Source organism: Salvelinus fontinalis, chromosome 14 (genome assembly GCF_029448725.1).
Source record: "Salvelinus fontinalis isolate EN_2023a chromosome 14, ASM2944872v1, whole genome shotgun sequence".
Lineage (NCBI taxonomy): Eukaryota > Metazoa > Chordata > Actinopteri > Salmoniformes > Salmonidae > Salvelinus > Salvelinus fontinalis.
The window spans coordinates 41,021,970-41,037,884 of record NC_074678.1 but is presented as its reverse complement, the minus strand read 5'-3'; the positions used below and the strand labels follow the sequence as shown (position 1 = coordinate 41,037,884).

General features: G+C 48.2%; 1 protein-coding gene across 1 annotated transcript in view; it reads left to right on the top strand.

Annotated features, from left to right (window-relative positions):
* The window catches only part of LOC129810859 (neurocan core protein-like), a 198,816-nt gene extending 183,210 nt beyond the window's left edge, over positions 1 to 15,606 (top strand). The window contains exons 12-16 of the mRNA XM_055861816.1: positions 2,856 to 3,014; positions 3,550 to 3,632; positions 5,141 to 5,285; positions 8,770 to 8,952; positions 9,937 to 15,606. Coding sequence (XP_055717791.1) covers positions 2,856 to 3,014; positions 3,550 to 3,632; positions 5,141 to 5,285; positions 8,770 to 8,952; positions 9,937 to 10,103 — 737 coding nt within the window. The 3' untranslated portion in view covers positions 10,104 to 15,606. The remainder of the gene's footprint in view (positions 1 to 2,855; positions 3,015 to 3,549; positions 3,633 to 5,140; positions 5,286 to 8,769; positions 8,953 to 9,936) is intronic.
* The last annotated feature ends 309 nt before the right edge of the window (positions 15,607 to 15,915 follow it).

Below are 15,915 nucleotides of genomic sequence, written 5' to 3'. Positions count from 1 at the left end.
TGAATGAGTCGGAAAAATCAGAGTCAGTAAAAATAGACAAACTTCCCAGCACTACTTAATCTTTACCCACTTGTTGGAAATATAGTTTATATAGTTTATAGCTTATAGCTCATAATATACAGTTTGGCTACAAAAACCAACAAGGTCACTGTTGCAAAACAGGCTTTGTTATCAATGTCTATCTGGCTCAATAAAAGGACATTTGGAGAATAGTACACCTCCGTACATCATACTGTTCAATGCAATTGTGTGGAACAGCGGAGTATTATTTGATGATGAAAGCTACTTGGGCAGCAGAGACTGTGTGAGCTGACCTTAGCTGTGGAGGGAACCGAGATCTAGCCATCTTCTCTCTCCGTGACATCTGGATGATACTTCAAAATCCCTGAGCTTTACAGCAGGCTCAATGATTTTCCCATTATCTCTCACCGATGCTCCGCCTAATTCATCCAATGAGTGAAAAAGGGCCTCGTGCACAGGCACTGCTGTTGGGAAATACGAAAGCATGATGAACAAATGTGTGTCCAATTGCCATAGAGTGTTGAAGTGAGCAGCCAAACTCCCCCCGCCCGCCCGCCCACCACATTCAGTCGCACACAAACACACACACACACACACAAACACACACACACCGTAGCCCAGTGAGTGAGTATGTTATCTTGGAGCCTTTTGGGAGTAGAAGGGAGAGATTAGAGTCTGCAGCCCTGCAGATGTGTTCACTCGCCTAATCACACAGGCCTCCACAGTGTGTTTTGCGCGTGCGCGCAAGCGTGTGTGTGGGTGTGTGCGTGAGTGAGTGCATGTGCCAATTTGTTTGGTGCCATGGCAATTCGCCATTCGTTCAACATGCGTTCCCACATTCTGCACATGTGATAGGGCATGAGGGTACTGCTGTAGTTACCCTGTCACTACACGTTAAGTATTGCTTCCTATTATAAGGGGGTGCAAAGCAATTTGCTACATGTTGTTCCCCTGACTAAGAACAAATACAGACTAGATTGCTTTGAGCGCCGGCCGTTGGAAGGTTGTGAATAGTAATAATGAGCGAGGGTAGTGCATTCTGCTGGGCTGAGTGTTTCAGAACCACGGACAGCTCTCCTCCGGAGAGATCCACTTCAAGCGTTCATTTGTTCTCCTCTGGGCATGCAGAGAGATGTCTGATGACTATTATCACAGCATGGCGTTGTGGGGAACAGTCCTCTACAAGATAGTGCATCATATGGACAGCAACTCTGTGTAATATAAGTGGACTGGACAGTCTCTACAGCTAGCACTCATCCACTTACAAATAAACAAACAAACACACACACACACACACACACACACACACACACATACACACACACACACACACACACACACACACACACACACACACACACACACACACACACACACACACACACACACACACACACCCTCCTCTCCTTGGCCCCTTTCCTCTGAGCTCCTCTAATGCCTGCCTGGAAGTCCATACGGCCCTATTTGCACTGCCCAATTTACCCGTGTCGCTTTAGATGTGTTGGGGGGAAAGCTGAGGCCATCTCTCTTCGATCCCCACTCTGTATGGGTAGGAGAGAAAGGGGGGCTTGGCTGGGTTGACAGAAAACCCCCTTCCCCAAACGCAGATGCATACACACACATGCACGCGCACATACTCTCTCTGTTTCCCTCACACATCCTCCGTAGACACAGTGAATGGGTGCAGCTGAGCACTGCCATACAGTGAACCCCAAGGAAGATGGAGGGAGGGAGGGAGGGAGGGAGGGAGGGAGGGAGGGAGGGAGGGAGGGAGGGAGGGAGGGAGGGAGGGAGGGAGGGAGGGAGGGAGGGAGGGAGAGGGCTCGGTGCTTTCTGACAGGGATGAAGGGACAGGGAGAAAGGGGATGGATAGATGGAGAGAGAAAGAGAGTGAAAAAAAGGGACGAAGCGGGAGACAGAGGGATGGAGGACGAGGCTCAGTGCTGACAGGGATGAAGGGAAAGGAAGAGGGAAACGGACAGAGAGAAAGTAGGAATGAGGAGACAGGAGCATAGTCCTGACAGGGGCTGTGACAGGGTTGAATTAGTCCGGATGGCGTCCCCACTGGGAGACATTTCTGGGGATTGTTGTCATTTAAATAGATTAAAGAGCCTTTCACAGGGCTAAGCTGCTTCCTCATACTGCTCTGCTCCCATCCCAGCCCACTGTCTGACTGGGATTAGGCCTGGACGGACGTCACAGAGGGAGGGAGGGAGGGAGGGAGGGAGGGAGGGAGGGAGGGAGGGAGGGAGGGAGGGAGGGAGGAAAGTAGAGCACTGGAAAGAATGTGAGAGAGGAAAAAGTGTGTAAATGAATGAATTACATTTTATTTTCGTGTCAAATCGGCAGTTGGCAGCCCATCCCTTATGGGATTAATTGACACGTAAACATTACAAAAATTCACTATGGTAATTAAATGATCTTTCTTCTTCGGGTGTTCTCTGCAGTACGCATCGCATAAAGAGTGAAAAAATGTAAGATAAAAATCATTAAATAAGGTTATCCAAACAATAATGATATCCCTAGAGCAGAAAAATTATATACACATATACACATATACACTGTGTGTTTGTGCTTCCATGCACATGGTTGCATGAACCAGAGATATATGAGTATGCATCTGTGTGTTTCTGTAGACTAACCACCCCCTCTCTCTCTCTGTGTCTCTCTGTGTGTGTGTCTCTCTCTCTCTCTCTCTCTCTCTCTCTCTCTCTCTCTCTCTCTCTCTCTCTCTCTCTCTCTCTCTCTCTCTCTCTCTCTCTCTCTCTCTCTCTCTCTCTCTCTCTCTCTCTCTCTCTCTCTCTCTCTCTCTCTCTCTCTCTCTGTATGTGCAGACACAGAGGGCTGTGAACACACGTGGAGGAAGTTCCATGGCCACTGCTACAGGTACTTCAGCCGCAGACACACCTGGGAGGACGCAGAGAAGGACTGCAGGGAGCACAGCGGACACCTGGCCAGCATACACACACTCCAGGAGCAGGACTTCATCAACGGTGGGTGTCTTCCAATCAGTGCGACTTTACAGAATATATAATGAAAGCAGTCTCATGTTCTGGCATTGATCCTCAGAGGGATGGAGAAAGAAAGAACTGGATGAAAGGAAAGGCACAATAAAAGCCCCAGCATGGTGAACCCCTCCCAGTCCCAGATAGGCCAGAGCTATACATCCTCCCACTTGTCCTCCCTCATCCTCCTCCCTATTCCTCCCCTCCACAGACACATTTACCTAAAAGTGTGTTTAATTGCCTCGAAAATGGACGTCTCCACCCCGAAAATAAAGGGAGCAAAGCCATTAGGTAGATTAATGGGCCCCATAATTATGTTAATAAGAAACATCATGATTTAAATTTCATTACACCGCACCCAAATCTCATCAATGCTGCACCTTCCGCGAAGATTTGGCTGCTTCTGCCTTCTGCTATCTGGTGTTGAAATTGTGATAAGAGCTGAGCCTCCCTCGTGTGTGTGTGTGTGTGTGTGTGTGGTCTTTTTAAAGGATGTGTTTATTTGTTTTGCCCTGTCGTTCAGGTCTGAGTCATGACAACACCTGGATCGGACTGAACGACAGAACAGTGGAAGAGGATTTCCAGTGGACTGACAACATGGACCTGGTGAGAGAGACAGAGGGAGAGACAGAGAGAGGGAGAGAGAGAGGGAGGGACAGAGGGAGAGACAGAGGGAGAGACAGAGGGAGAGACAGAGGGAGAGAGAGAGGCGGAGACAGAGGGAGAGAGAGAGGCGGAGACAGAGGGAGGGAGAGAGGCGGAGACAGAGGGAGAGACAGAGGGAGAGAGAGAGGCGGAGACAGAGGGAGGGAGAGAGGGAGAGAGAGAGGCGGAGACAGAGGGAGGGAGAGAGGGAGAGAGAGAGGCAGAGACAGAGGGAGGGAGAGAGGCGGAGACAGAGGGAGTGAGAGAGGCGGAGACAGAGGGAGAGACAGAGGGAGAGAGAGAGGCGGAGACAGAGGGAGGGAGAGAGGGAGAGAGAGAGGCGGAGACAGAGGGAGGGAGAGAGGGAGAGAGAGGCGGAGACAGAGGGAGAGACAGAGGGAGAGACAGAGGGAGAGAGAGAGGCGGAGACAGAGGGAGAGAGAGAGGCGGAGACAGAGGGAGGGAGAGAGGCGGAGACAGAGGGAGAGACAGAGGGAGAGAGAGAGGCGGAGACAGAGGGAGGGAGAGAGGGAGAGATAGAGGCGGAGACAGAGGGAGGGAGAGAGGGAGAGAGAGGCGGAGACAGAGGGAGGGAGAGAGGGAGAGAGAGATCACTCGTTTAATCTTGTGTAGTCTTTATTATCAGCAACATACTTCAGAATGACAATAACCACAGTGACACCGCCTGCTATTGAAAAGTGCATTTCTCTCATAGCAGAGGTCCCTAGGGAGGATGTGGGTGTTAGCTAAAGGTCAGGTGGGAAGTTGATTGAGTGAATGTGTCGTTACCTGTGTATATGTACAGCCTCGCTCGCTGAACCACTTTTCTTCCTACCCTACTTACATCTTCCTAGAGGCAGCTCCTCTGTGCCTGTTGTTGTTTAAGAGCTGTCATTACTCTGTGTCAGTCTATACCACTGGAGAAAGACCTGTGTTGAGACACATCAGCTTCTTGTTCAGTAAAGGAGAACAGTGAAACAGTCTACAGTATCTATCACTTTCTTTTTTTGTTCTGTCTGTGGCTGTGTGACTGTCTGTGTTGTGTGACTGTCTGTGTTGTGTGACTGTCTGTGTTGTGTGACTGTCTGTGTTGTGTGACTGTCTGTGTTGTGTGACTGTCTGTGTTGTGTGACTGTCTGTGGCTGTGTGACTGTCTGAGTTGTGTGACTGTCTGTGTTGTGTGACTGTCTGTGGCTGTGTGACTGTCTGTGTTGTGTGACTGTCTGTGTTGTGTGACTGTCTGTGTTGTGTGACTGTCTGAGTTGTGTGACTGTCTGTGTTGTGTGACTGTCTGTGTTGTGTGACTGTCTGTGTTGTGTGACTGTCTGAGTTGTGTGACTGTCTGTGGCTGTGTGACTGTCTGTGGCTGTGTCTGTGACGCGCTGTACCATGTGTCGGTGTCGTGTGTTTGTGTCTGTTCTTCTGCCGTGTGTCTGTGTCTTTGACCCCGTGTGGCTGTGACTGAGCAGCAATATGAGAACTGGCGGGAGAACCAGCCAGACAACTTCTTTGCGGGTGGAGAGGACTGTGTGGTGATGATCGCCCACGAGAACGGCAAGTGGAACGACGTGCCCTGCAACTACAACCTGCCCTACGTCTGCAAGAAGGGAACAGGTGAGAGTGAGAAAGAGGCGAGGGGTTGTAGAGAGAGAGGGGGCGAGAGGGACTGAGAGTTTGAAAGGGATGGCGAGGGGAGGAAAAGACAGTGGGGGAGAGAATTAAAAAGAGTTGAAGAGGAGGTGATATTATGCTTCCGCTGTACTTTAAATACTTTAAAGAATACTTATAAGTATTCTGTCATCTTAGGCCTCTTCAATCAGTCAGTCTGGACCACAGGCTAACACTGATCATTACAGCTCACCTCCAAGCGCGGTCAGCTGACTTGTAGCTATGCTTTCACACCTAAGGCAGCTCCTTACAGAGATGCTCTTACTGTCAGATCAAGGGATGAGAGTTCTTCAGAACATTTAATCCACATAAAAAGTATCCTCCTTTGTATGAAACATTGGTGGAAGAGTTTCACACAAAGTTTTGGGGCTGACTGGTAAAGTTTCTGTGTCACATGACCAGGCTTCTGTGGATCTGCTCTGTCATGGTGCTGTGATATGCCACAGAAGTGTGCATCCTAACATGCTCCTCTGTGGGCTTATTAGAGCAGACGGTTTTCAATTGCATTTGGGGCAGACAGAGAGACAGGGTATTAATAGCCAGCCAGGAAGATGTTTGTAGGTTTATTGAGACGACTGGCCAGACTCCAGAGCTGTGTTTAAGGAAATGGAGGATCGGGTCACTGCTAGATCCTCTTGGGTACTGATTTCAACTGGCCTCAGGCTAGAAACATTATTTAGTTCATCTGAATGGTCACCAGAATTAGTGTTATAAAACTTAACAGTTAGTTAAGTCCCTCATGCCACAGAGTTCGATAAGTCCCTCATGCCGCAGAGTTAGATAAGTCCCTCATGCCACAGAGTTAGATAAGTCCCTCATGCCACAGAGTTAGATAAGTCCCTCATGCCACAGAGTTAGATAAGTCCCTCATGCCACAGAGTTCGATAAGTCCCTCATGCCACAGAGTTCGATAAGTCCCTCATGCCGCAGAGTTAGATAAGTCCCTCATGCCACAGAGTTAGATAAGTCCCTCATGCCACAGAGTTCGATAAGTCCCTCATGCCACAGAGTTAGATAAGTCCCTCATGCCGCAGAGTTAGATAAGTCCCTCATGCCACAGAGTTAGATAAGTATCTCATGACACAGAGTTAGACAAGTCCCTCAAGACACAGAGTTAGATAAGTCCCTCATGCCACAGAGTTCGATAAGTCCCTCATGCCACAGAGTTAGATAAGTCCCTCATGCCACAGAGTTAGATAAGTCCCTCATGCCACGGAGTTAGATAAGTCCCTCATGCCACAGAGTTAGATAAGTCCCTCATGCCACAGAGTTAGATAAGTCCCTCATGCCACAGAGTTAGATAAGTCCCTCATGACACAGAGTTAGATAAGTCCCTCATGACACAGAGTTAGATAAGTCCCTCATGCCACAGTGAATCAGTCAGTGGCAGCATTCCATCTTCATGCCAACTTAACCGCCTGTTCTACTCTATAGTGCTGTTGTTCTCTTGGGTCTGCTCATCAGGGGCCGTATGGCACGGTTGGCTGATTACCGCCGTATGGCTGACACTCAGGCCTGTCCTTCTGAGAGAGAGGCAGTATCCAATCAGTGACACACGTCATCTGGGTGATTAGTGTTACCCATAATGCCATGGGGAAGAGCACAGAACAGGCAGGTGTGAGCCACCCTGATTAGGAGGATGGGTTGTGGCGAAGGCATCTCGCTCTCTCACACACACGCACGCACGCACACACACACACACACGCGCGCACGCACACACACACACTCACACACATATAAACTAAATATGATCAAATATATTCACATACTTATTCATATACAGTTCCAAATATTCTCTAATAGACACACAGCCCAAGTCCAGGCCAGAGTACACTGGTCCTTCAGGGCGGTGCCTCTACCTGCCTTCTACCAAGTACACTTTTTCTCCTGCACCTTTCTTCTGGGGACAGAGAAGCAGCTCGCCGTGACACCCACCCAGGACACACACTATCACATACAGTTCACCCCAACTCTGCTGCCTGCCTACCTACTGTGACTGTAGCCGGTCAATACATTGGCTAAGATTGGATTGTGTGGCTGTGTGCGTGGACATACCCAGCTCACCCCTGTCTAATCTGCTGAGACATGTTAGACTGAGTGTAAAGATGTAGCCCACAGGGCTCGGAGAGCGCTGGACGGATCCAGGCTCCAACTGTCTCCAGCTTTCAAAAGAAAACTGAATCAGCCTGACACACACGCACACACAGTCCTGCGTGCCTGCCAGGCATCCCCAGCCCAGCCCCAGTCAGTAAGATCTGGGTGGTGTTATTGAGTGTCATGCCTGGTCCTGTGACTATTGATCTGTTGCCACAGCTGCACACTAGTGTTAGTAATGTCCCTCCTAGTCTATGTTACTGCACACTAAACACAAGGAGTGAAAACGGTGCTTTTCTGGTTGGCTGAGTAGGAGGTGTGAGATGTTACAGCAATCACTGTACTGCCCTGTGTGGATAGCTGGACAATACATCCTTCCCTCCTTCCCTCCCTTCCTGTACTCCTTGGAGTTGGCTCAGATCTGGTAGTTCTGCATTAGTGTTAGCTATGTAAGGGACACCTCATTTCCACCATGTTCAACCATGTTCCAGATAAGAGGTCGCGGAAGGGAAGGGAGGTAGGGAAAGAAGCACTTCCACTTAGTCTACAGCTGGGTTGGTGACTGTCTAGGGGTTAGAAACTCACTCCGGGCTTTAGGTTTCAACCGCAGGGCTGCCATCTAGGGGAACGACAGAGGAACTGCACCGTCACCCCTCCTCATCCCTCTTCTCTCATTCGCCCTCCCTCTAATCCGGCCAATGAGCAGTAAGTGTGGGTACATTCCTGACACCTGTCACACACTGTAGTCCCTGAGGGCCCAATCCCTTCTGAAAGGTCGTGGTAGGACAAAGTTACCCGGGACACTGATCTAAAGTCAGTTTGGTGTTTTCCTCCCAGATAGTGAAGATTAGGTTTGGTGGAGGGGAAGCTGATCCTAGATCTGTGCCTATGGGCAACAGCCAGAGCTGAAAGGTCAGTGAGTCAGTGTGACGTCTCACAGGGCTAAGAGCCCTGTAGGGTCTGTCTGGTGTCTCAACCACTTTGCCTGTCTGTCTGTCTGTCTGTCCCCCCTCCTCACATCAACACAGCGCTCTAGGAGATAACAACAGCCCACACAGACTAGCACACACACACACACACACATGACTCATCTCTTTGGTTTCCTTTGAACTTTAGATGTGTGTGTTGTGTGCCGTCAACAGTTTTGAAGAGTGGAGGGGGAATGTTCTTTAAAACAGGGCTCTTCAACCGTCTCTTGTTCAGGGACAAGGGCAAAAACAAAAAGGGGAAAAACTGGGTGATGACTAATGACTGGGAATGGTGATATACATTGTTATAATGTACCACTTCTCCATTGCTGGATTTCCATTTCTCACTCTCTTTCTCTATTTGGCAGTGCTGTGTGTCAACCCTCCCACCGTGAAGAACGCCTTTCTGATTGGTCGTAAGCGGTCCCACTATGACATCCACTCAGTGGTGCGTTACCAGTGTGCCGACGGGTTCCTCCAACGCCACGTCCCCACGGCCAAGTGTCGTGCCAACGGCAAATGGGAGCGGCCCAAAATCATCTGCACTAAGTGTGAGTGATCAAGACTGTTAAAGGGCTTTAAGTTTTATCTCTATGGGGTAAATGATCATAAACAGTGGAGGAATGGAAACTTAAAAGGAGACTGAATTCAGTAGGAATACAAGATTCTCCATAGAAGTTGTAGCATGTACTCGAATTTGACAAACTTTTCATTCAGATAGAGGTTGTGTGACGACGGTGATGTAATTTTAATGTAGATAAAACTAAGTTATAGCCCTTGTTCTGTTGAGATAGTGTATCGCTCCAAAGTCTGATTGACAGCCAGGGGTTTGGAGGAATGCCAGAAACACCAAAAAGAAACATTTCATTTGACTATCCTCCCATGAGAAGTAAAACTCGCTCTGCCAAACGACGGAAACATCCATCTTTCTTTATGACAGCAGAATCATTCATATTGTAGGATTGTATCAATGTTTGCCCTTTTTAAGAAGTTATGAGCAAACAAGTATTTCCCATTTCCCCTTTCGGCTCGTACTGACAAATAATGAATTGCTGCTGTTTGAACTGGAGAGAAAATATGGAGCCTTATTTCGTATTCGGTGCATTTCGAGTGTAATGTTGTTTTCCTGCTAGAGTCGTTTGTTAGTCATTGTTATCATGGCAAGGTAGACCTTCTGTTGGCAAACCTAACCCAGGACCAACGGATCCAATTTGGCAGCACAACACAGGAAGGAAGCGGCTCACTCAGGACGTGAGTGGGAGGACAGTCCTATGCTAATACATTTAGAGAGCTAGTAATGTAAAGTTGAGTAGAGAAGACACTTTAGGCAGAGTGGCTGATGTTGAGAGCTGTATGTCTGTGGTGTTGACCTCTCACCCCCCTCCTCTCACATCTCATCCCTCTCTCACTCTCTCACTCCACTTGACTCTCCACTCTACATGTCACCCCCCCCCCCCTCTACTCCCTCTCATCCGTTCTCTTTCTCCTGACTCATCCCCTCTCACACCCTTTCACTCCCTTCTGTCTCTCTCCAGCCCGGGGAGCACAGCGCTACAGACGGCACCATGACCATCACAACGGCCGACGGGAGCGCAGAAAGCACAAGAAGCACGGCCATGGACACGGAGAGGGGGGCCACCACGGAGGGGATCAGGGCCACAGGCATGGGCACGGGCACGGGAACGCTCATGCCCACATCTGAACCAAAAACATCCACTGCCCGAACCTCGCCTCGCTGCCCAGTCTCCTTCCTCCCCCTCTCTACCCCCTCTCCTGCCCTGTTCCTGACCCCACAACCTGGCTCCCAGAGCAAGCCTGTATCATACTCAACTCTGAGGCCTGACAGCCGACTGCTAGGCCTCACTGAGACAATAACAATCTCTTTGTACTCTTCTTTACCTTCACTGCTTTTCTGTCTCCCTCCCGGCCTACTTTTATCAAGTCAACGAGGACCCAGGATATGGGGCTTTGCTCACCTGTTAAAATCTGAAGAGGTTTCTTTTGTTTCCTTCTATTTTTACATTAACGATCGTGGAGGAGGAGGTTTAGTACAAACTGTAAATAGTGACAACATCGTCAGAAAATTCTGTATCAAAACCAGAAGAGTCGAGGAATACATATACATGCAATCCATGTTTTTCAATTGAGTCTTCGTTCTAACCTTGTTTTTAACAGATGTGTTGTCTGACTGTATTTCTTGACTTTGCTGTTTTTGGTTAGCTCTTTGGAAGACCTTTTGCTTAATGACCTACAACAGTTATTCTGAACAGATTTAGCTACGGGCTTTCTTTGACACTGGCAATTCTACTGGTTTCGAATGACTAGCATTGTATCTCATCATTGTTACGACAGTCACTTTTAACTGGGTGTAGAGGAAAAGCGAGAAAACGCACAGATAGCCTGTATCCAAATCGACCTCACGCCACTGAGGTTGATCCAGAAGCTCAAGCTTCTCCCCGTAGTGGTGGAAGACCCCCACAGCAGTCCATGTTTCTTCTAACAATATCATCCTACTGTACGTGTTTCCTTTCTAAGTCACTCTGTGTTCCTGCTTCACTATTAGAGGAGATAGCTAGTAAGGAGTCGAGAAACCCAACCCAGAATAGGCCAGATTATGACTAGCCTCTCTGAGTCTGGTTTCCCAGCTAGCTAATAGGCAATGATCCTTCGTCAGAATTCTCTCATACCCATCACCACACTCTCATATTCCGTCTATGTCCCGGTGTCAATGGTCTGTTCGTCTTCCATTTTGGAGTTCTACTTCTCTGGCCCGCTGAGGAGAAATTGTTCTGTCAGACTGTCAGAGAGAGAAAAGGAGAGGGGGAGGAATAGAGAGAGAGAGAAAAAAAAGAGAGAAGAGCAGGGAATTCGGACTCTTAATTGCAGTCGCCCCCTTCTCCAGCACATCAAACAGAGGGATGACAGGGCTCTCTGTGCAGCCGGCGGGTACAGCGCTGGGCCCATAATTAGCTTTTTAAAGTAGTGCAGATGGGGGCATAATGCCGGGATGAACACACACTCTGCCCCACCAGAGGAGGAGTAAGCTGGGCTAATGTCCTAGTGTATGGATCTGGCTTTAAATACAGAGAACCAGAGTTGTTGGAGGACGCAGAGGTGAATGGGTTCAGAGGCCAGTCTCAGTGAGGTTTGTGTGGGGGCGACAGAGACAGCGACAGGGCCCACAGAAAATTCTAGAAACATTTGAGACGGTTAAAAGGGACAAAACACCCTTGTATTTCTGGACCAGTGGTTCAGAATGGTAACAGGAAACGCATGGTTTTAAACAGAGCTGTCCTGTCTGCTGCAGCCCGGAGCCGGCTGGGATAAGAACCGGGCCACCTCTTCTCTCTACAGCGGGTAGAAAAAGGAGACATGTTTTATTTTTACTGCAGGATCCGACTGATTCTCCAAAGCTCCTTTATCGGCTTTACGCAATTCCTCTGAGCTTACGCCCCCCCTCTTCCTTTCTCTCTTTCTCTCTCTCTCCCTCCTCTCTTCCTCTCTCCCTTGTCTTTCATCCTCATCCCTTTATCCACCTTGTCAATGACACAGACAGGGCCTGAAAGAGAGAAAAGAGAGCAAGCTCCATATCAGTACAATTCATCTCAGTTAAAGCATGCTTAATTAATGAAGAGGATATCATCATGACCTTTGTCCCTGGCTGTGATGACAGGGGCTTTGCTCTGACGGACGGGGAGCCGCAGGCCTGTCACAGCCCTCACGCTTCTTACGTCTTTTAGATGTCAGTCTAATATCGGTTTTTTTTCTATCCCGTCTACCATTCCAGACATTCCAGACAATGGATTGACCGTGGGTGGGTGTGGGCTCCTTAGGCATTTAAATCAGCTGAGATTCTCCTAAAGATAGCGTGATGACTATAATCACTATGGGGTTAAGCAGGACAGTATGTGTCTGTCTCTTACAGTAGTATGAGGGACGGAGTGCGTGTGTGACAGGAAGAACACATATGAAGAGGTGATTGGATCTCTCTCACACAAGGTGGATAGAACTGTAAAACGAACAAACCGAGACTCTGCTGAGATCGAGCCTGGGCTGGACAGATGTTGGATATGATTAAGGAGTAGAGATGTAGTCCGTTTTTTGTTGTTGTTGTTGTTGTACAGTGTAGGCCGTCCTATGTGTCTGGCTGGCTGGCAGTCATCCTCTAGTCTAGGAGGCTGCTGTTATCACTGCACCAGACCAGCTGCTTATTGGTTGATCTCCTGGAGCAATGGGTCAACTCAGCTCAATGTGCTCTGTGGATGGTGTAAGCTTGCTCTGATGCACACAGACTCTTCAGACACATACTGTCTCTCCATCACAGACACAAATGTTCTATCTTTCCCTATCTGACACTCTCTCGCCCTCTCTTTCTCTGACACATACACAAGTGCTTACACCCCTCATAAACATATACGTCCTCGCTTCAGCTTCGAACACACACACACACACACACACACACAGAGCCGCCCTCACTCCAGCTCCAGACAGCACCATCTCTATCACCCACTCTCCCTCTCTACCACTCTCCGGCTCTGCAGTCTGATGCCCTGAAGGCAGGCAGACGGCTGAGACGATGGGATCGCTACTTCATTGCGATGAGCCTTAATTATGAAGACGAGTCACTAAACAACAGAGGTCGCCCACAGCTGTCTGCTGCATGGCATGGTCGGCACGCCTGCAGGAGGAATGCCTTCACAACCATCTGGGCTTCTTCTTTAGGCTATAGCCAGCACTTCACCTTAATTGCTACGGAGCCATTCTGATTACACAGGCTCTGGGTTCCCTGTAGGGGGGGGGGGGGCAGAGAGAGAGAGAGAGAGAGATCTTCTTAGAACTACATCAGAGCAGTATCTATATCTCTGCATGGACGGCAAAGTGTGTGGATGAGTGGATGCGCAGTCAGGTAGCATGTGATTGGATCAGAGGGTTAGAGCAATGGAGAAGATCTCTTTCTGTCGTCTGTCTCGGGTAGCAACAGACGAGCAGCCGGAGAGGAAGGAAACTCTGTTAGTTTTCTGAAGCACAAGCGATAATGATGCAGAACTTTGCCCTTTTGTATTTACACTGTTGTAGGAGTGTGAGAAGGAGGACAGGAGTGTGGCAGGAGCGGAGAGGAGCAGGGAGAGAGTACCTCTATTTCATCTGAGCCCTGCGTTAGCAGTAAGCATCCATCAATGACTACATACACTGCTTTAGTATAAACAGAGGGGAGGGGGGGTGTGTGTGTGTGTGTGTGTGTGTGTGTGTGTGTGTGTGTGTGTGTGTGTGTGTGTGTGTGTGTGTGTGTGTGTGTGTGTGTGTGTGTGTGTGTGTGTGTGTGTGTGTGTGTGTGTGTGTGTGTAACACAAGTATTACTAGTATTAGGAAAGCATGCATGGCAAACAAATATGAGATGAGCATAGGTGGATGAGGGGAGATTTTTCTTAGAACAGCTAGACAGAAAACGAGCCAGTGTCAGTGGAACAGCCAGGAACCACCACTCATCTCCTCTCCTCTCTCCTCCCCTGCTTAGTCCTCTCTCGCCTCCTCTCCTGTCCTCATTTCACGCCTCCTGTCCTCTCTCTCCTCTCCCCTCCTCTCGGTGCTGGTCGCCAGTAGCCCAGTAGGGCAGGTAATCCTGACACTAAACCCCAACACGGCTCTCTACTGTAGGTCACTGTCATCTCATTACAAGCTGCTTTCTACCGCAGTGTGCTGGTGAATGAGATGACAGCTCTGTAGCAGCAGAGGCATCAGAAACACCACTGTGTCAGGACTGGCTCAAGACCATCAACCAATGGGATTCTCAGCATAGCCGCGGTCCTGTGGTGAGGAAACCTGCTTTCTGACTGCTAGAGGGTAATGTGTCACCTGTTATGATATTAACCCTAGGAGAGGTCTCAAGTCAAGGATAATGATATTTACTCTATAAAGCCAGACCAGCTATAGTACATATAATAATGTGGTTGTTTTTATGAGAGAATGTATTCTACGTACAACTGTATACTACCCATATCAGATGTTAACCTTCTGACAATGACAAACTGATCAGACTGGGGAATGACTATTGCATCTGCTGTCACTGAGATGGCTCATTGATTTCATGGTTAGTCTGTCTGAGGTACTAGTTAGGTTGTCTGTGAGACTGGCAGCATGACTTGATACGCCTACTGCATATTTGCTTATTGTTAGCTATCCTCATCAGTGTCTTTGCAAGCTGGCTTTTTGAACTCTTTCCTTTCATGGTTCATTTTAGTTTGGGTTGCCAGAAGCTGTTCTCTCTCCCCGTGTGTTTTTACTCCTCTCTAGAACGCCCTTGACATTGTGTGTGTTTGTGTGATTGTTTTGACCCCAAGATCAATTCCTTTAGTTTAACATGATATTCCCATAGCATAGAAAATGTTACCCATATCTACCAACACTAGGTATTCTTCGTGCATAGATATGGGAACCATGTTGACATGTTAGTTTATAATCTATTCTAATTGATGTACAATCCCCTTGATAGCCCAGAATTTGTTTTATCTGGAATGTTAAAATGATTTCTAAGCATTAGCTGTTAAGAGCTAATTTCCCCTTTTTGTATATGGTTACATACAGTACAGTACAGTACAGTACAGTACAGTACTGTAGAGCGTTACATACTGTAAACTGAGTTAACATTTTGTCACTGTCAAGAAACCAGCACTCTTATAGGAAGGAAGCTACAAGCGGAGAGTATGGAAAACAAGGGGTCCAGACGCGTAGTAGCCGAGCCCACAAAGCACCCCTCTCCACTCCTCCTCTTCTCCTCTCTGTGATGTAAATACTCTGTGGGATTTATTTCAAAATCCTTTAAAACTCTTGGCGTGTTTGTTGCTTGGACTCCATGGACCTTATTCATACAGTCTCAGCTCCCAATGCTCCATTCACCAGACAGACGGGAGAGACACAACCGCTGCTGCCGCATCATCAAAAGGAGACGTTCCTTTGGGAAGTCTGAAGTGTCACATTACAGTTCTGACAGCACACCGCCTCCCCCAGGATGCAGCAGCGCTACAAGGACTACAGTACAAGCACAGATACGCTGTGTGATGATGACGATGATGTGACGGGCTTAGTGAATCTGGTCCTCAAGTATTAATCCGTATTTATTGATGTTCTTATGAATTCCAGTCCTGTCATATTGTAAGATATTCTTTACGAGACAAATGATCATTAAAAAACTTTGATTGGACCCGTTATATGGGTGTGTTGGTGTGGTTATTTTGATGCTTGGATGTTCATCTAGTACTGTATACCACAGACAATGACATGCTGTGTGGCCTTGGTGATCAAATCCATGGATATGGTTAGTTACGGACGTAGTCGTTTCATCAAATGTTGACATGCACGACTTTTCAAGGACACACAATCTGAAATTCTGTCAGAAAAGTAACTTTTCAAACTACTGTATTGTAATAGTAACACAAACGATCTCCAGAGCTGTTCGATCGGGTTCAAGTCCGGGCTCTGGCTGGGCCACTCAAGTACATTCAGAGACTTGTCCCGAA